Source organism: Calidris pugnax, unplaced genomic scaffold (genome assembly GCF_001431845.1).
Source record: "Calidris pugnax isolate Ruff unplaced genomic scaffold, ASM143184v1 scaffold70, whole genome shotgun sequence".
Taxonomy (NCBI): domain Eukaryota; kingdom Metazoa; phylum Chordata; class Aves; order Charadriiformes; family Scolopacidae; genus Calidris; species Calidris pugnax.
This window is the reverse complement of record NW_015090862.1, coordinates 14,298,246-14,325,022: the sequence shown is the minus strand read 5'-3', so window position 1 is coordinate 14,325,022 and position 26,777 is coordinate 14,298,246. Positions and strand designations below refer to the sequence as shown.

At 45.5% G+C, this 26,777-nt stretch overlaps 1 protein-coding gene across 1 annotated transcript in view; it reads left to right on the top strand.

The window, feature by feature from the left end:
• The window catches only part of FAM174B (family with sequence similarity 174 member B), a 44,125-nt gene extending 24,706 nt beyond the window's left edge, over positions 1-19,419 (top strand). The window contains exons 3-5 of the mRNA XM_014944313.1: positions 3-202; positions 8,063-8,194; positions 15,471-19,419. Coding sequence (XP_014799799.1) covers positions 3-202; positions 8,063-8,194; positions 15,471-15,474 — 336 coding nt within the window. The 3' untranslated portion in view covers positions 15,475-19,419. The remainder of the gene's footprint in view (positions 1-2; positions 203-8,062; positions 8,195-15,470) is intronic.
• The last annotated feature ends 7,358 nt before the right edge of the window (positions 19,420-26,777 follow it).

The following is a 26,777-nucleotide window of genomic DNA, read 5'->3' as shown; positions in this document are numbered from 1 at the left end:
AGGAGGCGGCGGCGGGCCCGGCGGTGGTGAACGGCAGCCGGTTGCTCGCCGAGCCGGCCGGAGCCCCCGGCAACCACAGCGGGGCCCAGCTCAGCCCCGTCCCCGCGCTGCTCCGAGACCTCTCCGCGCTCAAGGCCGCCGTCATCGGGGCCTGCGCCCTCACGGCCGCCCTCATCGCCTGCCTCCTGCTCCGCGTCTTCAGGTAGGGCCCGCCCGGGCCGCGCCGCGCCTTCCCCGGCAGGTGCCGGGCCGAGGCCGCGGGGGCTCCGCTTGGCCCCGGCCGGGGAGGAGCGGGGAGGCCGGGGGTCGGGTGGGCTCAGCCTCCCCCCGGAGAGGCGGGAAGCCCGGGCGATGTGGAGCTCCTCGGCTTGTGGTGATGGTTTTTAGAGCCCGGCTTCCAGCAAGGTGTGTGTAAGCGCCTCATGAAACCGCTGGGGAGCTCTAGGGGTGGCACCGGCCTCACAAATCTGCATCTTCCCCCACTTGTGCAGAAAAACAGGGCAGGGGATGGGGTTTGGGTGCTTTTTTTCAGGTGTGGGGTACACAGGTCCCTGCTCGGTGATGGCCGGGGACAAACCGCAACGTGGGAAAGTCCATCTGAACCTATGAAGATACGTGGGGTGGTTTTTTGGGGTGAGGACGGTGGGTTGCTGGACCCAGGGAGGTCATGGGGTCTCCATCCCTGGAGCCCAAGGGATGGTTGGCTCCAGGTGGACCTGCTTGATCTCTAGAGGTCTCATCCATGTGCGTGGTGTGCACCATGGGGCAATGCAGATGCCACCACTGTAGCAACTCCTGCCAGGTAAAAAAGACAAATCTTTTTGCTTTTAATGGAGCTTAAGCAGATAGGCCTGAGGAGGTCCGTAACGAAAAGTTGATGTTGGCTTAGACCACAGCCTGGTTTAACTATATCTATGATGCATAACCAAACTCCCTGATGTTTCGGTGGGGTAGGTTGCTGATGAATGCAAGCTCCTGCTCTCAGCACAGAAGGGAAGATGCTCCTGGTCACTCATGGAGCCAGGAGAAGTGCTGGTGAGCAGAAGGAAGCCGGGCAGGGGTTTGCATCTGCTTGGTGCTCATATCTCGTGCATTTATCGTGGCATAACCAGTGTGAGCTGGTTCATTTGCTGCCCTTCACACTGCTGAAGTGGGTTGGTGCTGGCGCGTGCTTGACTTATCCAGGCAGCCCTTGAAACTTGTGTAATGTCTCCTGCTGCGAGGGACACGAGCAAATTAAACTCAGTCCCTTTAGAAAGCCAGTTTGCCTCTCGGCTTCTTGCCAGAGCAGAAGAAAAGCAAGTATTAAAGCCCCATTTGGCACTGCTAGTGTTAATTATTATTTCTCTCAGGGTTAGTGGTGAGAGTCCCCATGGTGCGCTCGAGGCTGTCCTTGTCTCGTGCAGTCTACAAATAAAAAGTTGGTGTGTGTTTGTGCCCAGCTTTGCCAGGGAAGATCACAAACTTTCTGTAGTTAACAGTCGTCTGACTTCTATGGAGGGGCAGCAGGAAAGATACCGGATTGCGGAGCAGCTGGTGCTTGGTGGCAGGGAGGAGGTGTGTGCCACGTCTCAGGTGACAGAAGTAGTTGAACAAGTGGAGTTGGTGAATTCTTCCTTGTTCTGTCTTCAAGCAGGTCCTTTGTATTTGCATGATGGCTGCAGCTGAATGCTCTGCTTCTCCTGCAGCCTTCACAACAGCACTATTATAAAGTGTGGTCTTAAGGACCGAAATGATAAGAATATTTTCTAAAGAAATTGACATCTAACTAAATTCTTCTTCGGTGTTGCAGCAGCTGGCGAAAGACAACGCAAGTAAATTTGCTCGTTAAAGTAAGATGGTTCAAAAGAACCCAGTAAAATATTGAAGGGTTTTTTTTAAAAAAATCAATATAACCACTTTGCCGCTGTATAAAGTTTTCATGGATGAACACAGCAAAATTGATAGTAGGTATATGAGCTAGAATTAGGAAGTCTATAACTAAGTGCGGAATGAAAAGCTTAAGTTTTTACTCCTAGTTCTCTCTGATCTTGGAGGATTTATTTCCTTTGCCTCAGTTTCTTCTGAGTATAAAGTGAGACCTTGTGTCAAGGAGACCTGGCGTAAAGCTGAACATTTCTAGCCAAAGAAAGCAAACTGATAGCTTCTAAAGACCTTTCCCTATACTATAGTCAGCAAACTCAGGTCCAGGTTAAAGTCACCTTGGGAATGATGGATTAATTCTCCCATGCCAAAGTTGTCGTTATGCAACTGGTCAGAGTTAATGTAGCATTAAAGATGTGTAAAATAAATAAATAAATCCGTCAAAGATCTCCCATATAACTAAGAGAACCTGCAAGGAAAATGAAGCTTTTGGCTTCTGAGTGCATTTCTTTATCGGTCAGAGCATTTGTTTGTAAACAGTTATCCCAGCTGCAAATGAGACAAGAATGCCAACAGGTATGTTTGTACAGTGTCGCACTTGAAGCTGACAACATAGATTGGAGGAGATTCTGTTGCAGAAGAGATAAGGGATTTACCCTCAATAAATGTAAAGCTTTTCTCCATCAGAATAAGAGCTTTGTTCATGCTTAGTCAAAAACATTGCAATTTTTTTTCTGAAGTGTCATGGATTCCTATTAAAGAGATTTTGCTGGAATCCAATCTTTGATTAAACCTTTACTGTGAAATTGCTCTGGGTTGCTGGAAGTAAATTATCATTTTAGATATGGATTGTAGAGATGAAATGAACTAATGAGTGGCCAAATATTCTTGTCACAGGCATTGGATTTATTTTGTTGCACATTTTATTTTTTCATACATCTCATTTTTATGTATTTTAAGGTAAATATTATTTTCCATTTTTTGTTCGAGCAGGGATGGATATATTTCTCCAACTTTCTAGCTCAGAGATTCCTTTTCATTCCTTTTGGGAATGTTATGCTCTGAATCCGTCTGATGGTCCTGTGATTCAGAATGTGGTGTTACCCAAAGTGGTCTGAATTTCCTTTCTCTCTGTGGCTACTGGGGATTATGGAGGTCAGCCAAGACTTTGCTACTTGGCTACATGTGTAAAGGCCTAATTTGCTATAGTATTTTTATTTTTTTTTTTTGCCAAGCTCATTTCTGGGCTTGCTTTCTTTCCTACACCCCTGGGCACTGTGTGTTCCCAACCCAAAACCATTTCCACAGCAGACCAAATTTCGTGTTGTTCTCAGTTAAATAGTTGGGTAAGTTGCATTACCAAGAAATGCAGCGTCTTGCAACAGTTTATGAACAGTTCATGTGGCTGAGTTCACCCTTTGATCTGTTTTTTTGATTTTTGCCTTTCTGCCCCCACGTTCTGCCCTATTTCTCTCTCCTGATGCAGCTCAGTTCATTTCATTGCAATGCAATTCTTGGGATCATCTCCCAGGAAACGTGATTTTTTCAGATGGGGCTATCTCTGCTGGTAGAGTATATGCCTTCTAGGGAAACTGCATAAGTTATTTCTGCTCAAATGGGCCAGCTGAAAGCAACCCAAGGCTTTAGTTACAGAAAACTGTGTGCAATAAGTGTTTGCTGCGTGTCTTGACCTGTCCTTGAATGAACAGAACCCAGGCTGGAAAAGGCTGCTATTTATCTTGATTTTTAGAGAGAAGCTACCTGTTCATGTTGTATCTCATTGCTATGTTACATTGCTGCTTGTTCAGTTTTGATTTCTTCTTCAAATACGACTTTAAGCATAGTTTTTCAGTAATTGCAAAATTGGTATAAATTACTGAAATTGAGGAGAGAGGTTCAAGCATATGATCATAGGATACAAGACCCATTGTTCTATGAGCTGGGCAGTGGCTCCAGGCCATCCAAGGCTTAACCCCAGAGAGTTTGATTTAAAATTAATTGCATTATAACCATTTAGAGTACTCCAGCAATGACAAGACCTCTGCCAGGAACAGGAAAGAAAAACTCACTATTAAAATGACCTTAAATGGAGAAAAAGAAAACCCCAATAAAGCAACCAGCCCCGAAACATATATTTGTGACCTATGTTGAAAGCTAAATTTAAGCTGCAAGTAGTTTAGTTAGGGCCACAAAGAATGACAGTAGGACACTGGTCCTGGGTCTCAGAGATCCCATCTTTGGAAATACTGATCTTGATGTGAACATGACAGCAAAGTGGCGGAAGGAAGGGAGAGGGAATCGCTGTCTCGTACTGTCTTGGGCTCTTTACAGCTCTGATGTGAGCAGTCACATCAGAGGATGAATGCTGTTTCTTCACGTAGGATTTGCTGTCTTGTAGAGTCTGGGTAAATTCATCAGCTGCTAAGAGGCCTGGGGTTTCCCCAGGTTTATATTTCCATAACTTTTTTTTTAACGGCTAAGGGACCACATTAACAGCAAATAAACCAGTCCCAATTCCATTCCCAATATAACAATGCTGCAGTTCTGGGAGGAAGGTTGTTGCTGGCTTAATTAAACTTCTAATAAGCACTGCTAAGAAGGGATAGGGGTTTTTTTGTTGTCGTTGTTGTGGTTTTTTTCTTTTTTTCCAGGTCCCCTCTCTCTGCATCTTTTGGCAGGAAGTGTTAATGCTAGATTAGAAATGCAGAGACCTCTCTCTCTGGGTCAAGAAAAGCATTATCTTTGAATATCAGGCTTGTTGACTAAAATAGATGAGAGGCGTAAATAATATAGTGAACTAGTGATTTGACTTGAGCATTTACTCCACCACATGATGCTTCGGAAAGGAGGATGAAGTACTGCACATGACTGGTGCTTGATCAAAATAGCCCCTGGTCAAAACACAGAGACACAAAGTCAGCGTTCTGCTCCAGCCCCTCTCCATGTGTTGTCCATCCCCACAAGGCACGGTGGAAGGGAAGGGGTCCATTTGATTTCTAATGGACCCAATCCTAGCTTGGTACACGGTGCTGCAGGTGTTGGAGCCCAGGGGCAGTGTACGAACACCTCGATGGCCAAACAGCTCAGGAGGAACTGGAAACAGGCCCTTGCCTCCAATAAGTTATTCTAAATCTTCTCTCAGTTAAGTGCGCTGCTCGACACGCCTGCCTTCTGCTGACACCAGTGAGTTTGTTTTGGTGGGAGCAGCACTGGGTCTAAAGTGAAAGGTTAATATTCCTGGCAGCGGTTAAATTGTTTTTTTTAGTTCCTTATGATGATTCAGTGCAAGACCTGTAGCAGCCCCTTCTAATTACAGGGGGTGGCTGAAGTCAAACAGCAGAGGCAATACGATTTTTTAATTTTTTTTTTTTTTTAAGTGGAAGACAGTTTTCTGTGCTAAAATACCCAGTCCCACTTCTACTCTGGCTAAACCACTCAAAGAGCATTTCAGTTTGTCGTTGTGGAAGGGGCGTACTCTTCTGACCACAGCTTCCAGCAAGCTTCTTGTTTGCTTTAAAAAAACCCCAGGCAAAATGAACATGGCTGGAAAGGAGATCCTCTCTTTGCCCATGAGGGCTCACCTGTCCTGATCCTGTCCAGGAGGTCTCCAAAGTTCAGGAAACATTTGTATTCTGGAGTTCCTGCCCTGTGCTGACTCTGCTCTCTGTCTGCAAACAAAAGATGCTGCCTGGTCCCACCCTCTGGATAAAGTGCTTTTCCTTTTGCGTTGTCGTCACTGATAATTACAGGGATCTTGCTGGGGTTTGGGAGTTTTAATGTGCAGTGGTTTCCTGAGGGCCAGCTTGTTTTGCCTGGGTGTGTGTGTATGTTCCCAAAACTTCCCTTTAAACTGAGCTCGGGTGGTTCTTCTAGTATATATGAAGTCTATGGGGGTCATCCAAATGAGCAAGTGTGAGAAGATGGACCACTGAAAAGTGCAGATTACTGACAAATTAGCTAGGTAATCTCATGTAGAATTAATTTGAGGATGAAGAGGCAAGGAAAGACCCTTTTCTCTCCCAATGGCAAACAACTGATAGTAGTGGCTTAGCCAAAACCCAGCAGCAAAATGAGCTTTCTCCCTTTTCTAATTGAGCGCTGTGGTTAAGGGAGGGTTGTGGAGGATTAATAGATCACTGTGCAGTGAGTTCTGCTCTAGGTCCTCTTTAAAGTGTAGCCCAAATAGACTAATTAATGGCTGGAGGCTAAAGGATTCTAGTTTCCCATTTCTAAAAATACCTATTCTGCAGTAATTGCTTCAAACACTCCAAAATTAACTGTTGTAAGACAAACTCCATAGAATAAGTTATGTTTTCTAATGGATGGAGCGAGGGAGGATGTCTCTCAATAAAGTGGGCCTGATACAGAGGTAGGGTGTTAAATGAGTGAACCTCTGGAAACCCCCTGCAGACTGTACATGAAAGGCAAAGTGGTAAGTGAGGCTGTGTGTGGTTTGTTCTGACAGGTAGACAGGTTAGGTTTGGTCTGTGTTTAGGCTTCACAGCATGAGTAAATGCTTCTTGTAAAAGCAATGCATTACTTGTAAGATGAGACCTCCCTGCATCACTTTGCTGCTAGGTCTTGACTGAGAAGCAGAATAATATAGAGAAGTGTTTTCAAAAGGATTTTCAAGTGTTTGGGTTGAGTCCTACTGTATTGGATATAAAATTGCTTGTTTCAACAACAGCAGTAATAGAACAAACCACCCTGTGCTCTACGTGACACAGCGGCAGAGATTGCTATAAAGATTAGACGACAGGAGACGTCTTTCTTCTTGCTCCTGATGCGACCTCAGCCTTCAGAGCGGGGAGGAAATGCAAACTGCTCCATCCCAAGGGCTGGGACGTGTTTGTTCAGCCTTGGACAACTGCCCAAAAGCACTGCTGGGCAGAGGCACTGAGACTTCCACATCTGAGCTGGTCACTGGTTTAAATTTTCTTTACTTTAAGCCTGGGAGGGACCATTGCGGTGGAGAGGCAAACACGTGCAGGAGTCCCAGTCTCTCTGTGATGCTCACACCTCGGTCCTTGCTGCTGTGTAACTGTTTAAAAGGTTGCATTCTTGATGCAAAAATGGGAGTGTTGAATCTGGCACACCTTGTGTGACGTGCCAGGGCAAGAATTCTTGAGGGCGAAAGTGTACTCATGATGTGCTGTCTGCTTGGAGGGGTAATTGTGAGTACCAAAATTTAGGGGCTGCTTGCTTGTGCCTGCACCAGCTCCCTTCCCATGGTTGGCAGTTGCCAGTTTTGTTTTATAGAAGGTGAAGGGGAAAATTCTGCAATTTGTTAACCAAAACCATCCAGTTTTCTCCCTGAAGGCTAGCCATATGCATCAGCCCCTTCATTAATGTATAATCACAAACTGGATTCATGCATGAGCAGTGTGACCCTCTTAATATGCATGAAAGGAGCGGGTGAAATAAAAAAGACCTGCGCAATTCAAGCTAGAGGCAGAAAATTAGTTGAAAAGCCATGCCCAATTGTTTGTTAATTGAAAGTAAGTGATAGAAAATAGATCTCTCAAAACCGTGGGACATGCAGGCGCTTGAGCATCTCCAAAGGAAAGTAAGGCTGGCATCTGTAGGAGGAGAGGTGGTAGGTACAGTTAGCTTTGAATGGTAGTGGATAATTTTTCATAGCACTGAGTGTAGAGCATGAAAATTCTCAGACAAGACTCAAGGTTGTTGCTCTGGGAGTCCTGAACTTGGCCTGGTGGCAAGAAAAAAAGAGCAGGCTGTTTTTACCCAAACATCACCACCCCCTTGCTCCTTATAATCCTACCTAGAACATTCTCCTGCCTCAGCAGGGCTTAACCTGGGCTTCCTAATCTAAACCTAAACCCTTGGCTGCTTCAGCTGATTAAGCCCACATCTCGCTTATTGAGCGTGGCAGCAGGAGGCCGCGGTGGGCTGCGGCGCTCGTATGCCTGCCTGGGGTGCCCGAGGATCTCCGCTTTGTCAGCAGCCAAAAGACTGACATTGATCTGGATTGCAGCTGACAAGAAACTGCTCCACACTGACGGGGACAAATGGTGGCCTTGGAAAGGCAGTGGGAGGAGACTCAGGCTGGCTCCGCGGCCTTCACTTTTGGGGGGATCTGAATTACATGGGGCAGTGGTTCAGTGTGGGTGGGAGCAGCTTCAGCCTCTCCAAGGAATACTGTCTAATGACCATCTTTCCCTTCCCACCTCTGTTTCAGGTCTGGCAAGAGGATTAAGAAGACCAGGAAGTACGACATAATCACCACTCCAGCCGAGCGGGTAGAAATGGCTCCTCTGAACGAAGAAGACGATGAAGACGAAGACTCAACAGTGTTTGATGTGAAATACAGGTACTGCTGCCAGCCCGTCTGGTTAGGTTTGATCACTGAGTTCTTATTAGTGAAGACAGCTCTTTTTTTTTTTTTCCTCTGCTGGGCCAGCTTGGCAGAGATGAGGCAGTCACAACCTCCCTTTCACTTTGTGCGAGCGCAGTCACTCTCCGTTACAGCCCCTCTGCCAGTTCTCAGCACACGTCTCTGTACTCTCCTGCTCTTGTAATGACCCCAGTGCTACCCCTAGGGCTGGCTGCCCTCCTCTTTGCTCTGCGGAGCAGCACGAGGGGATACACGTGCCCCAAGTAGCTAATAAGGTTTAACAGACTGAACTTCCCCTCTCGGGCAGCCGCTGGCAGCGTTCCTGTGTGCTCTCGGTGCCTCCACACGTGCTGGATGGAGGGCTGTGGATCAAGGGCTGCTTTCCCAGGCACTGATGTTGCTGTGAGCCTGGGAGGGAAGGGATGGTGGCGAGTCTCCATCAGTCCCTGGGTTTGTACCAGAGTGCTCTCATGTTGTTCTGTGACTGAGAGAGCACTGTGGTCCCTCGTTGATGTTGTTAGTGGTTATCCCTTAGCAACAAACTTTCTTTAAAAGTGTTTCCCTTTTAGAAAAAGAAACGGTGTGACAACCCAAAACTTTTGGTGCCTATTCTGGGCCTGAAATTTATAGCAACCACTCAGCACATGAAGATGACATGCATTGATTTATGGCATCAGGATATATGCGTCTCTTATTCTTGTTTGCATCAAGCCATCCACCGTATTTGAGTTGCATTCTCATCCAAATAAGGCCTACTCTAAAATCTGTCTCACTTTGGCTGAAATAAGCTCTCCTAATTATAAAAACACAGATCTTGACAACTCCTAACTGGAAGTTTTACAGACTTTACTTATGTTGCCCATGTCCTAACTTTGGAAGGGGGGAACAACACATTTGCTCTAAGCACGTGTGTGCCAGCATCTAAAACACATACCACCACATGCTTTGCTGGTCATTTTCAAAATAACTGTTATTTCCCTGTAAAAGTCAAGCAGTCATTGGAGCCATGAAACAATGAAGGGTGTGAGTCGTGCCTTTATGTGTAAATAAGTAATTCTTGAATTAGAAGACTCCTGTCAGTTCTTGCCTGACTGTTGCCATTCTCTGTCGTTTCCCTGTGTTTGCTCTAGTAATTTCAGCTTAGGCAGTTTTTACTTTGGGACTGAGCTTTGTTAAACCCAGAGTGCAGAGATCTGTCTCACCATGGCTACTTTAACAGTCCATGTCTCCTGCCCCTCTTGCTCTTAACTGAGTACTTTTTCTGTGAACTTTTGGTAGCGAGACCAGAGGGGTTTTCCAAAGAGTGAGAACAGAAGATTCTCCATCAAGGCAGTACTTCAGGATAAGGTGTTTAATAGTAAAACACTAGATGAACAAAGAAGAGAGCTTGTTGGAAACCATCTGACTCATGAGAGCTGCAGTTGTGTTATCTGACATTGCTTCCCTGGAGCACACACTGTGCTAATGCTTTCACGAAAGGTATTTGGTCTTCTTGGCTTCCTCCACAGTACAAATGGCTCTTCACCTTGTGTGATGCTCTGTTCAGAGACCGTAGGGGGTTTTGGTTCTTAGCCAACTAGTCCTTTCTTCAGCTGTGGGAATTATTCCTTTCTGCCACAATGTAACAGTTATTAAATTCCACATTTTCTGGGGTCCATGCTGTTTCAGACATACATTTGTTTAGCTCAAACAGAGCTGCCTCAGTTTAGAGGGGGAGATCATCTTACAGCCAAGCCCTCAGCAGTACTGATTTTGGGAAAGCTTCTTTGAGGATGCGTTTGCTGTAAAAGATATCAAGCTCTCCGTATCCTTTGTGCAGCTCAGGGACTACATCCCCAAACAGTTCTATCTCCTGTCACCGGTAAAGACACTTCTTTGCAAATGTGAATTGCTGAATTTGACCGTTGACATCCCCATTAGACCAGTCAGGAGGTCCTTCACGGGTGCTTGTGTTCAGATGAGAAGAGAGGTCTAGGACTGCTGAAGGGGCACCTCCGACATGCCCACAGTAAGTCAGTGAACTTCTGCCAGATCTTCTGTTGGGGTTCCTTCCCCAGTGTCCCTCTGCCCCCAGAATTGGCATTCAGGCAATAGTTGCCTTGTGCCATCTAAGGCTTCCGTTGTTTTTTGCAGCTGGGTGCAGATTCCAGGAAAACAGGGTAAGGAGAGGTAACTTTATCCTTTTCTGCAGTTAATGGGAGTTATAAATACACGCAGGTAGCCACACAACTGGAGAGACGGGGTTTGGATATTCAGCAAGTGCCTGTTTTAAAAGAGCCTTTGTTAACTGCTAAGTCAGGAAAACTGCTCCCCCTCTCCGTTATTTCAAAAAACCAAAAATTATGCAGGTGCATCAGGTGAACTTGCAGAGGTATCAGTAGGGCTGATCCATAAGGAACAGGGTGATACTGCTCTTTCAGCTTGTTGGCCAACTAAAGCAATATGTCATGAGTTGCAGTTGCGATGGGGACAGAGGAGTGACAGGTGTCTCCTGATGAGTACCCATGGGCTAGAGCTAGAATATTCTGCACTCTTTCGTTTATTTTTTAATTCAAATGAAGGTGCAATGCTTGCCAGCCCTCAGTATGAGTTGTGGTGGCTGTTGGGGTTTATTCAAGCAGCCTCCCAGCAGCAGTGCTGACTTGGCTCGTGGCATGACAGAATTCTGGCCTGTCTGTGCTACCAAGCCTTGGAGAGGGGATTTTGACCAGGTGCTGCTTTGGTGACTGTACCAGGACTGGGATTGTTTTCTGAGCGGCTGAACCTCGTGCATCCCAGTGGTGCAGCACGATCCACTGGTGCAGTGCCATGGCTGACAAGAGCTATTATTTTGATTTCCTTGATTCTTTATTTCTGTGTGACACACTGATACTGAAAGATATGCCTGTGGGCTGGACTGGCCATCGTTCAGTGTTGTAACATACATGCTGCTATCAGAAACCAACTTTCTCCAGCCATTGAAACCTACAATTTTCAGTCTCCTTGGCTCCTGAATATCACGTTGAAATTAGCTGGAATCTTTTGTCCTGTTCGTTTTTGATTTAAAGGCTGTGAAACTAGGGAGAAAAGGGTCCATTCTTTGTAAAGTGATGATTTGCAATGCTTTCCACTAGAAAGGCACCAAAAATATTTTTAAAATACAGGCTTCTGGGCAAACATGAGAATAGAGTGAAAAGGGAACCAGTTTTCCAAAGAGCAACGCAGTAGGGACGTGTTGGCTGTGATGGACTATAAGCATTATTCAGTTCAAGTATTACTTATATGTACTGTAAGACAATTCTGTGCTTTCAGGTCTCTAGGGTTACCACCAGCATGGCAGTAAGGAGAAATCTGAAGAGCTTGCTGGAGTACCAAGACATTAGGTGTCTCCTGTGCATGATACTAAGTTCATTACCCCAGTATTAACCTACTCTGGCTGATATACAGGTCATAAATAGAGTCCTGTTTTGGGTTTGTAGGATAATTCTTTACTGAGGAATATGTGGGTAGGCTCTGGGCTGGTATGTTTGAGGTCCCCTCCCATCACTGAAAGATCTGTACCGGCACTTGCATCTGTGTTCGGGGGAGTAATTGAGATTCTGTGCTGTCTCCCCAATGTAATGCAAACAGTGCTCTAATTAAAAGGCAGTTGGTGTCTAGCAGCAACAGGGGAGAAGCGACATATACCTCTCCAATTGTTCTCATGCAGTTAATTTTCTTTCCTTTAATGCTTTGTCCTTGTGTGTATTTGTTTCCAGTCTTACATACGGCATCAAAGAACAGCAGACTCTGTAAATTGGGCTGTTGGATGAAGGTTGTTACTTTCTTTTTTTTTTTTAAACATTTTTTTTTTCAGGAGGCTTTAAGGTTTTGGTCTCCCGGTAGATCCCACCCCCGACTTCCCTTGGGCTGTGGAGCAATGAGAAATAACCACCTTCCTCCCATAAAGCAGGCTAATGAGACCACTTCAAAATCTTAACCAAACACGGTCCTTTCTGTGGATGCAAAAGCCACCCACTGCCTGTCTCTGACAAATGCAGAACTGTGCGTGTGTTGGATTAGATCCCCCCTTTGCCATCTCATTTCAGTAGCAGGGAAGCGGTTCTGTCGATGGCTTCTCTAATCCTGCAAGCACAATTTCCGTGTGACAAGGGGCTGAAAGACTAAATCAAAGATTGTCACACAGCAAAGATGCCAAATCACTTCAACATTAACACCTCCTTGAAAAGCTTTGTGGAAACAGTGGTTTTTTATAATATGGAGGATGGTTTTCTGTGTGTATTTGCTCTGGTATTGAAAGAGGCGTTTGGATCTGTGTGTATTTGCTCTGGTATTGAAAGAGGCATTTGGATAAAGAAGGGAGATTTAGATTAGATACTAGAAAGAAATTCTTGACAGTGAGGGTGGTGAGGCACTGGAACAGGTTGCCCAGAGAAGCTGTGGCTGCCCCATCCCTGGAGGTGTTCAAGGCCAGGCTGGATGGGGCTTTGAGCAACCTGGTCTGGTGGGAGGTGTCCCTGCCCAGGGCAGGGGGGTTGGAACTCGATGATCTTTAAGGTCCTTTCCAACCCAAACCATTCTATGATTCTATGAGAAGTTCAAGAATTATTCTGAAATCATTATAGAGCTACAGAAAAAAGCAAGCTGAACATGGAAAGGGTGTTTGTTTCTTCATCTCCAGTTCAATCTGTGCTGCTGAAGGCCAAAAGGTATCCCTGTTTCCAACCCAAACCATTCTAGGATTCTATGAGAAGTTCAAGAATTGTTCTGAAGTTGTTATAGAGCTACAGAAAGAAGCAAACTGAACAAGGAAAGGGTGTTTGTTTCTTCATCGCCAGTTCAATCTGTGCTGCTGAAAACCAAAAGGTATCCCTGTCCAGTTGATTTTTTTTTTTTTTTTTGACCATATGAACTGTATTCATCATCATGTTCCAGATGACAGATATTTTTTCATGTTTTGTATGGCATTACACTTGGTGAGCATCTTGGAAAATGAGTTAATGGAAAGCTAAATCCCATCTTCCAAGTGTACTCTTTCTCATCCCATCAAGAGATCTTGGTTTTAAGGTTTCCCTCTCCTCTTTTGCCGCTTTAGCACTTTCTTTCAAGAAGGCAAGGTGAAGTTGTGCAGGTTTCATGATCTTCTACTCAATGGGGTAAGTCACTGGTTCATCAGACAGTTGGCACTGGGTGATAATCAAGGGAGGACCGAAGTAAAGTAGGTTATGGGCAAATGTCCCTGACAAACTGGTGTTAGCTGCCTTCCCCCATCACAGAGCACTCCGCTTGTTTTGTGTAAGTAGAGAAAAGAGATTAAAACAGCTGCAAAAAACCTCCAGTTTTTGAAAAGGTAAATAAAATTGTTAGCTTATTAAGCTTATTAACGCTAGCGTAGCTCATTGGGGGATTTCTTGTCAGCTTCAATAGAAAACTGAAAACAAGTACTGAATAAATTCTGTGGCGCCTTGCACATGAAAGGCTTTCAAAGCGCTTCAGTAATCTGGGATATCAGCAGTGTCTCCTCTCCCCGCTGACTCGCAGCTGGTGGAGGCAGAGCCTTCTGCTCTGGCTGTGCTTGCCCAGCCCAGCTGGGTGAATTTCACAACTGTCCCCACAGAGCTTTTCCAGTCCAGGATAATACGTGAGACCCTGGAGTCGAGGAAGAACTTGGAATTTAAATGCCAGAGCTGGAATTGTCCCAACCCCAGTGTCAGGCTTCTAAATAAATACTGAAAAAAAGCCTCAAGTTTTTCTTGGGGCAGACTGAAGCCCCCATCCTTCCTGTTGGCTAAGTGAAATTCCTCAGTTTGTTTTCCACATGGATTGTGAGTTTTCCCTCTAACAGCAGCAGCACCAGAAAAATGCAGAAGCATTTTAGGAATGTATCTTCCAAAGTGCTCTTGAAAGCAGAAGAGATTTATGTGTAAGGAGTGGTGGCAGGCAGAGGGAGAGGAACATTTATTCTACCACCATGGGACTGAAGGGCTTTCGAGAGCTTGCAGGATGTTTTAGAGGAAAGATGCACCACATGTAAAGGCTGGATTCTGGATTCATCCTTTTTCAGGCTCCGATAGCATTGAACTCTGTGGAAACATCTTCATCACAGTTGCAGGGCTCAGCCTTTGATGTGCTCGAGTCTTTTGGGAGTCTCTGTAAAATATGAGTTACACTATTGGTGTCTTCTCTTTGAATACGGCCTTTCCAGATCCTGACTGTGTGTGCAGCTCTGAATGGAGCATCCTATTGTCTGCTTCTTACAGCAAGGTGTTGACTCTCAAGGGAGCAGCTTTAATGGATTTATTTTTTTTTTGCCAGCGAAAGCCTCAGGCCATTCTGGATGATGCTAAGTGAATTGTGCTGGAGTTTGTAGCAGCTTAATTTATATATATATATATTTTTTTTTTTTTTTTCCCAGCAGGCAGCAGTGACAAGTTGTGTGTAAATGGAGGGGTACCATTTATCCTCATCTGAAGGGGGTGCAAATGACTAGCAAAGTCAGTTGCTTACTATAAATACAACAAATTGCCAAAGCTTTGGTGCTGCTGTTAAGGATTTCCCATGGGTCTGCTGCAAGGGAGGAAAGAGGTGATGAAAAAGCAATTTTTCTTTGGGTTTTGAAGGCCAGGCTCTTTCCTCATGTGGCTGTAACAGTTGTTGCAGAGCACACTGCGTTCTGCTGGCTCATTCAGTCAATTATACACTGGTGGTGCAGTCCTACAGGAGGGCTCTCGCCGCCTTCATGGAGTATAGCAAGTTTCTATTAAGAATTTTTTATTTGAACCCTGAAGCAGTTAAAGCAGTAGGGTGTCAGGAGGGGAATCCACCGCAAGGAGGGCGGTCCATGCGTGCTGGTTAGGAAGGGGCTGCACTGGTGTGGACAAAAAAAACAACTGTGAGGTTCAAGATGCTGTGAAATCAAGGGCAGTGAAATCACAGCCCTGCCCTGTGCACGCTCCTTTCTCTGGTCTGCACAGGGGCTGGTCACAGGATCTTTCAGCATCTGGGTTTTGTCTGATGTAACTCTGGTTTTTTACTTCACTTGGTCTAGTTTCTCCTGGCACAATGTTAACATCACATCAGTGTCCAGTGTCACCATGGAAATCAGCTGCTGGAGAGAACTGATGGCAATCACAGTGAATAATGCTACCTTTTGCTTTGTGGCTTTTTGTGGTTTTTTTGGTTTTTTTCCCCACTTAGCACACGAGTTCTCATCTCTGCCTGTGAGCTATTTAATTGCAAGCCTACAGCTGTACTAATTCTTCCTGCTTTCCAGGTAAAGCAGCTCCGCGGAGCGTTGGTGCCCTGCAAGATGTCATTCTGCTGTCGAGGGACCTGCTGAAGCCATAACTGTGAAAGGGGAGGCTTTCATCTCTGCAGCGTTACGACCAAACCGAGCCTCATCTCCTCCAGGTGCTGTTTGTACAGCAGGCTATGGATCTTCTGACCAAAATGTCACCATTCAGTTCCCTGGTTTCCAAACTGCTGGATTGGAATGACCAGAGCTCCTCTTTGCAAACTCAGCTCTGTCTTGCTTTAGGAAGGCTGCGGCGTCACTAAAGCATGAGAAAAAGCAGCCCTATGTACTTGCAGCTCATCATGGTCTAAATAACTTTTGAAGAAGGAAGAAGAAAAGGAAGATTGAACCAAGCTGCCCCAAGGACTTATTTTCTAAAATCCTCATTCAATGCTTCAGTCACTGTTAAACTTTGGTCACTGTTAAACAGATCATGTGCTTAAAAAAAAAAATATGAAAGGTGTATTATTTGGGACTTACAGAGGCGACTTATGACTTTAGTTGATAGAAATGTAAGCCATGCTGAAATGCCACACTGTCTGTTTAGTGTAGGATTTTTGGGGGAGGGGGTGAGAGATTGACTCATATAGAAAATTTTCTTGACTTGCTACTGATTTTTTTTTTTTGAAAAAAACAACAATTGCACTAAGCTTTCATGATGACATTCTCATTGTCCCAAGGAGCTCTGATCAGACCAACTTGAATAAATGAGACCACAGGGAAATAGGAAGAATCAGGCATGCCCTAAACTACAACAATCTTGGATTAAAGAAGATATATTTTTGTAATTTTCTTCCCTTCCACAGGGAGTGAAAACAGTGTTTTGTACGGTCCTGTGCTTACTGTAACTTGTCTACAATTCATCTATATGACCTTTTTTCTAAGCAAAATAAGGCTTTGTGTGGAATGATTAGATTGCAGAAAGAACACCTCTTGTTTTTCACGGGAGCTTCATGTAAGTGATCTTAATCTGTATCAAACTGGAAGTTTTTCCCCTACCACCTGCTCGACAAATCCCATTTAACTCAAGGATGCGTTTTTAACCATGGCTCCCTGCTGTGCTTTGTGCTGCAGAGGTCAGAGCTGTGGGATGACACCACGAGAATTAGATTACTGCGTCGGGATGGATTGGTTTCAGAAGACCGCAAGCGTGTACGCTTTCCAGGCCATCGTTAGAAAGGGCAAACCTAACTGGTTTAGTTTCTTTACTTTGTGGTTTTCCGTTAAAGTAACCACAGATGCAGTTCAGACTTCTCTTTGACGTGTTTATTCTCTGTTTACTGCACCCCTTAACACCTTTTATTTTGGGTTATTAAGCTGGCTGGAACCTTGCTTTTCTTGGGGAATGCATGTTTTCCAATTTTTTAGGATTTTCCCACTGTTTGCTTGACCGTCTACTGGTTTCCTGCAGTTACAGCCCCTCAAGGAGACCGCAGAGTATCTGGCAAAGCACCATCCTTGCAGCAAGCTGCCAGTTTGGGTTTTTTTTCTTTTTTTTTGAAAGCCAATTGGGATTTGAGGCTTGCTGAGAACACGGAGCTGCTTTGTCATCATACCACAACCTACGGCAGTTCTGCACGGTTCCCCTGGGCCCTGCAGTCAGTAAAAGAGGTGAAGGGGAATTTTTTTAATTTTTTTTTTTTTCTTCTTTCCAGCAGCATTGTGCTTTCCTCAAAGCAGCTCCCATATCACAGCTTGCTTTCCCTCGCCATGAATCAGCAGAAGCTTTGCAAACAGCCCACTCAGCCCGGATGGAAAAATCCCACAGCAGACTGTTGTGTTAATATTAGTCATCGAGGCAATATAAAAATGCTGTGTTATTTTCATTCATGGAATGAACTGGAGTCATTCCATATTACCATTACTAAGCAATATTTATCGTGTCGACTGCCAGGTGAGGATGGGGCCAAGCAGGTTGTGTTCCTGGTGGGAATTGCAGGGACGGGTGAGCTGAATGATGTTCAGGGTAGAGATAAGATCTGGGGCTCTTTCCCTGCCGAGGTAAAACAAGTTTCAGACTCAGGCTAGATGATTCTGAAGGAAATATTGTGTCTTTTCAGGACTAAAGTACTTTGAAGACCGGGAATTGAACTTCTTAGGCAGACCAAGTCCTTCTGAAGTCAAGAGAAGTGGCAATGCTGAGAGGAGAGAGGTTAAAAGCTTCTGTTTGCATTTGTGGAAGGAGGCGATGGAGTGAGGTGGCTGTCCTGGCTGAGCAGACACCATGGTAACGTGGTCATGTCCACTCTTCTGCCAAACTCATTAAGCAGAGCATCAGGCATGCTGGAAGGAAGAGTGGTGGAGAGGGAACGAAGCCTTCTCTGTGCACAAAAGAAAGGAGAGACCAAGTTATGTAGGAGAGAGACGAGAGGTAAAGGTGGATAAAGGGCACTTCTCCTTTCTGAGGGTGAGTCAGTCCTTGAAATCGGGAGTTCTTCCACCAACTTGAGGTCACTTGCTGAGTTGGGCTGGCAAAAGCCAGCAGCTTTCCTTGCTTGGGGCTAAAAGTTCCTACTGTTTCCATAACGTGGCCAAACATCAATGGTAGACAGGGACCAGGTATTTAAGACATTGGAGATAGAAGTGTCCAGCTGCTGCTGGGATGCTCCAGCTCCTTGGAGAAGGTCCCAAACTGTGTGCCATAAGCTAAAAAGTGCTTATGGGGAAGAAGCAGCTGCTTGGTAGAAATAAAAGGCCAACCTCACCAGTTGCTCACGGTCTTGACAATAATCAGAATGCTTTGTTTGATACTCAGTTGCTGTTGCAAATGTGAGGCAATGTTTACCTCTACAAAAGTTGCTGTATGTGATTTCAAGTGTCTGGTTAAATATTCTATAGCTATATTTAGTTAAGATTTTAAGAGCACTTGATGTGACTCATCTAATAGTATATATATGAATATTTTTTTAATGGTAGGAATTAGTTTAAAACATAGTTTATATAATTTGGACTGTTGGGTGCAGGTAGTTCTAGGAGTTCGTTGGAGAAGAAATAGCCATTAACCACTACATGAATGTTTTACCTTAATGTTCTGTGTATCTTACACTGCAGATTCAATCTCATCGTGACTGTAATGTGTCTTAGTATCTGCTGCTGTTTTGCATCGTGCAGTCAGACTTGCTTTGTTCAAGAGCATTTTTAAATGCGTATTTTTTTTTGTTACAGAAAATGAAAAGAGAAACATTATTAAAGATGTCTGCCTGTAGCTTTCTCATTGCTTACAAAATCCACCCACTGGTAGCAGAGTCAAACGGAGCAAGGAAATTAGAGACTTTCCTATTTGTGTGTGCTGGGGGGGGAAAAACCCTGCACAGAATTGCAGCCTCTTTACTCCAGCCACAGCTGGGTCTCTGGAGGTTACATTTGAGAAGCCAGCGTTTGCTGTGCTGTGCTTGCCCGCAGAATTAAGTCAGAAGTGCACAGATAACTTTCTGTTTGGGTTTTGGGGTATTTCTTTTTTTCCCTTTTCCCCCTGAAAGATGTGGAGATGATGGCAGATGCTCATTTAGCATTCTAACTTTTGCTATCCTAGTGCTTATCTCTAGCTCAAGCTAACTTCTAGAGCTCTACAAGCACTAATGAAGCTGAAACACACGAGCACTAATGCGTTTGAATGTTTTGTTCATAACCATTCCCTCTAATTCACTGTATGTGGAATAATCTCTGCAGGGTGACAGACTATGGTTTTCATTAGAGTTTTTTTTCTTCTGTTGGATGAGTTTCTGCTGCTGCGTTTTTTTTGTGTAAGGTGGTGTCAGCACCATGCGTTTTGTTTTCTGCAATTGCTTGAACTTTGTTTAAAAATGTTTGAGAGAATTTGTCATTGTGACCAAAGCTTCTTTTTAAGAAAAAATTGGTAAGACTAGTTTGAATGGACTTCTGGTGTTTCAGCAGAAACTGCCATCATTAAACATGTTCTTGAAATCTCCCTTGTCTTGTGTGTTATGTTTAGGGAGGGAAGGGGAAAGGGGTTGTTGAAGTTGCTTGTTGAAGTTTTGTGACTTTGGGAGCCTTGCATGAGCCCTCCTTGGAGGCTTTGGTATCTTGGAGCCCACAAGCTGCAGACCTGCTCCAGGCCCAATTGACTGAACCAAGCCATGTCCCCTCCTGGGGTGGCCAGGCCACACCACAGCTGTTAAGCAGGCTTCCTTCCACTTCAGTCTTGCTTGACCAAGTTCCCTGTTTCTGAAGCAATTTTGCTTCATGGCTTTCGGGGCATGGTGAGATGCTGAAGTGCTAGAGATAAGGACCAGGGCAATTTGAGGCTCACTTGTTTGTTTTTCTCCCATTTTAGCAGTACTCTGAAGACTGTTTCCCTCTTGCAATATTTTCACAAGGATTGCAGACACTCCTAGACCCTGGAGCAGCTACAAGGATGACTGATCTAGTAACCCGTACATGAATCTGCCCCTCTCTTCTCCCATGTGATTGCTCCTGCCTTGATGTCTTCATCTCTTCAGTAACAGTCTAAGAGTAAGTCGGTCTTCTGGAGAGAAGGCAGCTACTATCCAGCCAACACCTTTTAAATTATGTTTTGTCAGGAGAGTAAAGCTCAATCTATTTCAAAATACTTACCAAAATGCTATGGGGCCACAAGCCAACTGTTGTGCAACAAAGCTGGTTTGTGTAGGAAGTCTGAGACCCATCAAGATGAGCCCCAACCCAACACGGAGCTGTGGCTAAAGAGGGTAGGACCCCCCCTTAGCATAGGCTGCAAAAGTGAAGATGCCATGTGATGGCTGCAAGCTCTGGGTGTACTTACGTTTGTGATGAGATCTCAAGTGGAAGATGAGCAAATGACCAAAAATCTGGTGTAAATTATTATCTAATTAAGAGCTGGAAAGCTAGAGCTTGATGAGGCTGATTGCAGCTGGGGCTCTGGGCAGAGAAGGCGAGACTCAGTTTAGCCCTTTCTAAATTTTGACAGGGGAAGCACAAAGCTAAAACTTAAGTTTTTGCACAATGAAGATTTTCTCAGACAGGTCTTCGGGCACATATTGTTTTAAATTGATCCTATTAAAGGGTTATTTCTCCAATAGAGGAGTTCTGCATTGGTCAGGGTATAGCATGACTTCCACTGTCTCCTGTACATGGCTGTTGCCACCTTCATACAAGCTGCTGCTCTTATTAGCAAGTCTATGCACAGTTGTGAGGTTAAATAAATTTATCTAAGACATTTATTACTCTGGAAAAGGGAGGGAGTGCCTTTCTTGTGTCAGTGACTTAATGTCAGTGATCTTTGGATGCCTTGATACTGATAACTGCAAAATTGTCAGCGATGTTTGGCAAGTGCTATCAGAGAGGTGTTAGCTTAACCCAGATGATTTGAATTATGCCTGACACTGAGCTCTATTAAGAATATGAAACAGGAATAGCTCTAATTGCTTGAGACCATGTAGTCTGTAACTAGGCTGCACAAAAACATCATTGAAGATGGTTCATCTCCCTATCATCTGGCAATTGCCGATTTGTACGAGACCAGAAACTCTTCTCCCTTCCTCTGGTTTCTCACAGACATCTACTCCTCAGAGCTCAGCCAACTAAGCTCCAGCTTGGCTTGCTTCTCTAGTGACCCCTTGCTCGTGGCATGTTAAATGAGCTGAATATAATTTAAAACATCACTTCTACCTCACGAAAATCAACTCTTCAGTTCAAGAAGGCTGTATGGAAGGGGTGGCCGTTGCTTTTAAAGCTAAGAAGCAAAGGATCTTAAAAATCCAAATGCAGTTCTGGATGGCGTATGAGGCATAAAGCTGGTTTCTAGGCTTTTTGCTTCCCTCCTGCTGGCTTCTCATAAGCCATTTTGTTCAATTGCATCCTTCCATGTTGGGGAACTCCTCCCAGCTCCAAGGGGAGAACCTGCTTAGGCTGCAGGTGGACGGGGCAGGGGGAGGCAGGTCCTGAGGGGCTTGAACAGCTGCTTCTCAGCTTCGAGCAGCATGTTCAGTCTCTGTTTTGGAAGAGATTGTAATCTTAAATGCCAGCCTTCAAAGGCTGCCAGCCCTGGCTTGAGGACACACTCCTTGTTGTTGCCTGTCGCTGCCCACCCCATCCCTCCCACTGATCTGCACGTGAAGCAAGGGCTAGAACTTCCTGGCCAGGGTTTGTGCAGATGGGGGACTGTTGGTTTGAAAGATGAGGAGGGATAAAGATTAGATGACCTACTGTGCCATTTCAGCCAGCTTGATTTATTTTAAGTCTTTTCTATGAAGGGTAACACATATCACCTACTTAAAGCTCTTCCAGATTCCTCTGGGCTTCTTCCACTGGCACTTTCTAGATAATTTAATCTAATGCCCATGTTGTTATTCTGGCCTAGCAGCAGCTTAGCAACAGATACCTGCTCGGGACCTTTACTGGTTCCAAAACACAAATGAGCCAGTTTGGCCATCTTCTCTGACCAGCATTAGGCAGCACAGAGCACCCTTGGGGTCCCCTCTGCCAGGTCTAAAAGCCAGTGAGATAACCATGGCAGCACTCCCACTTACACACAGACAGGAGAGCCACTCGCTCCGGGCTATAGCATCACAGAAGCCAAACTCTGTCCTCCAGACTCTACATTTACTGTTGGCCCTGCTCACAGTAAATCCTCAGCTGGGAGCTTCAGGGCTGCGTTTGTCACCAGGTGACAAGTATTTTTTGCTGCCCTGACTCTGTTAGAGAAGATATGAGAGGGCCTGGCTTGATGTGGCTGGTCCTTATCAGCTCTGAAGCCAGCCCGGAATGATCACTGTGCTGTTGCTGAGCAAAAAAAATAAATAAAATGCTTCAAATCATCATCACTTCCCTGAGACATCTCTCATAAAGCCTTTGCCTCCCCCCATCAGGTGTTACCCCCCTGGCATGAATTTCCAGGCTGCGTCTGCCCCGACACAAACATATTTACCTGAAGAGAAGCTCTTCTTTACAGACCCTTTTCCTCTCCTCCTGCCCTCAATTCATAAAGGTTTAAGCTCAGGTCAAGCACGTTTGACATTTCCCCACTTCATTTCTGCCTGGCTGTCAGCAGAGTTGTCTCAGCAGCTCCTTTCCAACAGTGTCTGGAATTACCCAGCTCTCTCCTCCTCCCTGCACAGGGACCCCTGCGGTACGGATCCCGGTGGCATCAGGATGTTTCTCAGGTAAACAGAAAATATCAGCCTATCTAGGCAGTTTCTCCTGTTTCCTTTCTTTGATCTGATAAATTCTTTTGTTGAGTGGGACCAATTCAGCCTGTTGACGGTGAAGCAATGCTGTCAGAGCTCAGAAATGAGCACCACCCAGTTTCCTCTGGTATCCCTGCCACCACTTTCCCAGTTACCTTACTCCCACCCCCAGTCATTATGGTTTACCATAGATTAGTAATGCCTTTATAGATAAATCTATGGCAAATGAGGCTGTTTCTTTTTCAGAAATGAAGCAAAATGTTGCTGCAACAACCTACTGATGGATAGGTCTTGCTAGAAATGCAGACGTTGGCCAGAGGATCCTCAGGACCCTCTATTTCCCAAGACTGACTCAAGACCACAAAGCCACCAGGTAATAAAAGCCATGTGCCCAGCCTGTACAGCAGCAATCACAGAATGGTTCAGGTTGGAAGGGACCTTAAAGATCATCAAGTTCCAGAGGTCCTGCCATGGGCAGGGACGCCTCCCTCTAGACCAGGTTGCTCAAAGCCCCAGCAATCAATATCTATCCCTCGGTGAACGTCAACCATTTGGTGCTCCAGCTCTAAGCCTGTCCCCAAAACAACCACAGGCTTGGGTACAGCAGGTGGGGAATGCGGAGGCTGTGCTACACCATCAATGGAAACACTGAGAGGTGACTTCCACCATGGTTTATGCATATCAGTGAACATGGTCCTAAGTCATCACTTCCTTCTCCTCTTGCATGGCCACAGACCACCCTTTAGCCAGGACCGCTTGGGAACGAGCAAACTTCAGTGTGACTTAATTCAAAGTTCCAGTCTGAGCTCCTGTAGCTAAGACTCAGGTCTATTTAAGAGGTATTAGCATTCCTGAAGCTCACTAAGCTTAAATAAAACAATAATACCTCTCAGGGTACGTGCAGACAGGGCGAGGTTTTTGCTGAAGAGCTGCTGTTTAATGAGCTGTTCAAACGAACAACTTACTCTCAGCCCTCTGCGTATACGTCATATTTTTAAAATCACATATTTGCAGCACGTTGTTTGCTACTGTTCAAGGAAACAAATGATTTCCTTTTAACATAATCACTATCAGAAGTTATTCAGCATTTGCTGCTTGGAAGTTAAAAAGGGAATCTAAATTTCTTTCTAGTTTCTTCCTCTTTTTTATAATAGATATACAAGCTGCAGGGCACACTTTTATGCTCCTGTAGCCAAGATTTTGTAGAATTGACTAATAATCTATTTTGCATATTTATAAACACTTTATTATTTATTAATGGAGCATTTCAGGAGTAAATTTATAATCCTGCCATGTGATCTCAGCCTTTCAGAGAAAAATGGTTGCTCATGTCAAAGAGTTGGAAATTAGAGCTGGCGTAACAAAGAAATGAGGGAGAATATCTCATTAGTGTTAAAGCAAACAGGCAAGAGCCTTTTCTGAGGATGAATATACGCACACAAGAAGGCTCAAAAAAACCACATTAGATGTCACATACAGAATATGGCACTCTAGATGTTTCAATTCCCTGCTCTGCTTGGTATAAACCCTCAAGAACATAGTGCAGCCCCAGAGCCGTGTAAGAGCCCTGGTTCAACACACCATGTGCCTGCTCTCCAAGTTGCCATTACTGCACTTGGCCACTCCACTTCTAGGTATTTTTAGCTTCAGGAGCTTTGAAGAAAGTGCTGATGCCCTCCTTGGTGGATTTAAGCCTAAAGACCAGATACAAGTCTCCCTTCAGCTCTCCACATTCCACCCCACTAACGGTGGAAGTCAGAGATTGCTCACCTGCTGCCACTATCCCAGCTGGATTTTTCTACCCAGAGCATCACCAAACTAGTCAGAGATAGGAGACAGGAGCAAACGAACATATGTATGTGTATGGTTTCTGATACCACCACTCCTTCACTTAAAGATAAAACCAAAACACCTTTTAGGCACTCAGAAAAAAACCTCTGATCTCCTTTTTCTACCTTACCTGTCTATAAGAAGCCCCTGGAGATACATCCTTGTTGAGAGTGCCAAGCTCTGGTGTCCATGAGCTCTTTGCTAATGAATCATCTTCCAACCACCTTCTACCACTTGCAGTGATTACTCACCTTGTGCCCTTTATAATTTTCTAGTCTTGACCCAGCCCCACTTCCCCCATGTCATCAAGTGACCTAATGCCTCCCAGGTGTCTTCTCTGCTGGAGATACTCCTCCCACCCCAATCCTCATCCATCAGACTCAGGTGGAGGAGGAAGCCTAATGAAGAAGGCATAAGGCTACAAAAACAGAGTTGGCAGCTTGCATAAAGATGTAGTTGAGGGATGAAGGTTCCTGAGTTACGCCGAGTCTCCAGATCACAGCCCAAGGATGGGCTTCCCTGTGCTTCCCCTGGGGCACTGCTGGAACATGCTGTTGGAAGCCGCGTGTCCAGAACTTCACAAGCCAAACCCCTCCAATGGCGTCAGTGGAGTTGTGTGCATTTCCTAGCCCTACAAGATGCTTTCTCCTGGCTGCTTCCAGCTGTAAGATGAAGGACGGTGAGTACCCTGTGCCAGGGCAGTGTTATTCAGGCGTTGAACCCTGTGGCTGGGCTTGGCATCGCTACCCACTGCGGGGCCGGGTGGCTTTCTGAGAGCCTGAGCTCGCAGCTCGTGCCAACCCGTGCAGCCTGAACCAAGGGCTCCATCTCTTAACCAGGTGCTTCCCAGGTTGGACAGGCCCCAACCATCCTTCACAGGGGGCTGCAAAACCTAAAGCTCCAAGAAATCTCAGGTCAAAAGCCCAGGAACCGCATCCCTCCATTTCTGATCCGGAGCTGGCAATCAGGGAGCGTGTAGCGAGGTCTCTCTTGGTAAGGACGAGGTGATTAATGAGTCTGGCTCATAAAAGCTTGGCCAGAGAACTGAGGAGACCTGCCGGGGTCTTCAGCAGCAGAACAGGCAGCCGGGTGGAAGGTGGGTCTCCTCCCAGCACGGAGAGCTGCTGCGCAATCTGCCCTGCACCGGCTGCATCAAGGGGCTGCTGCTGATATGGGGCAAAAGCCTCTGGAAGGTGACGTTTTCTGCACGCGTTTTATCTTCTTTTTCTGAAAGGAGCTCGGAGTTTTCTTTGATTTGAATTTCAGAGGAAGCGGAGCAGACCGGCTGCTCCTCGCCTCCTGACAGGGAGCAGGTGGGGAAGCACAGAAGCAGAGGAGAGAAGGTGAGTGGAGCCGCAGTCTGGCAGCGTACCCAAGTGTAGCAGCACGTCATTTATGCCGTTTAATTGTTCCCTGCAACTTGAATAATGTGGAAGGCATTAGTAATAATAGCAGCTTCATTATGTTCCTGTTTTGATGCGCTGTCTAAAAAGCTGAAATCTGAGGAAGGACATTAGGAACCCAGCATTTTAAGCGTCCTTTGGCATTTTGTTTTTCGGCAGAACCTGAAAATACTTCGATGAAGCCTATTAAGGCCTAATAGAAATGTGTGCAAACAAAGACAACCTGCATGCAGAATACAAATAACGAGTTTTTAGCAGGTGGGGTGTTAGTTGGTGGTTGTGGTGCTGCAGCAATGGGCTTTTGCACCCCATGTCTTTGACCCTCCCAAAAATGCATGAACTTTGGGGTCAGAGCCCAAGAGCCCCCGTTAGGAGCCACCTTTGTTTAGCACAGAGCCAACCATGTGCTGTTGGCTTAGAAGCCTTGGTGGATAGGAGGTGGGAGGATGTAGGGAACACGGCATGGCTTGGAGAGCTGGGGGAAGAATCTGTCCCCGCTGCCTTGGCCGTTGTGGAGGTCAGCTCAGACCCCATCACTACGTGTTTAACGTGGCCAATATATTAAATCATTTCACTCTATGGATCCATCTCTCTCATCATCACGTCCCACTGGCCAGCTGTCATCAGTTGGGTGTGTGGAAATGTGGTGTGGCACCTCTGAGCGCCCCGGGGGTGTCACAGCTTGGTGCCATTCAGCCTGCATTAGGCTTCGGTGAAGCGCGTACTGACCACGAGTGAAAGGAGGAGGAAGGTTTTCCTGCCAAAAATACAGCCCGTCCAGCTGTGGTGCTGCTGAGAGAGTGGAGAGATAGATGTGGATTTCGTGTGCTGCCAGTTTCCCGCCGACAAACCCTTATTTTCACTGAATTTCACTGAATTTTTAGAGTTGGAAGGGGCCATAGAGGTCA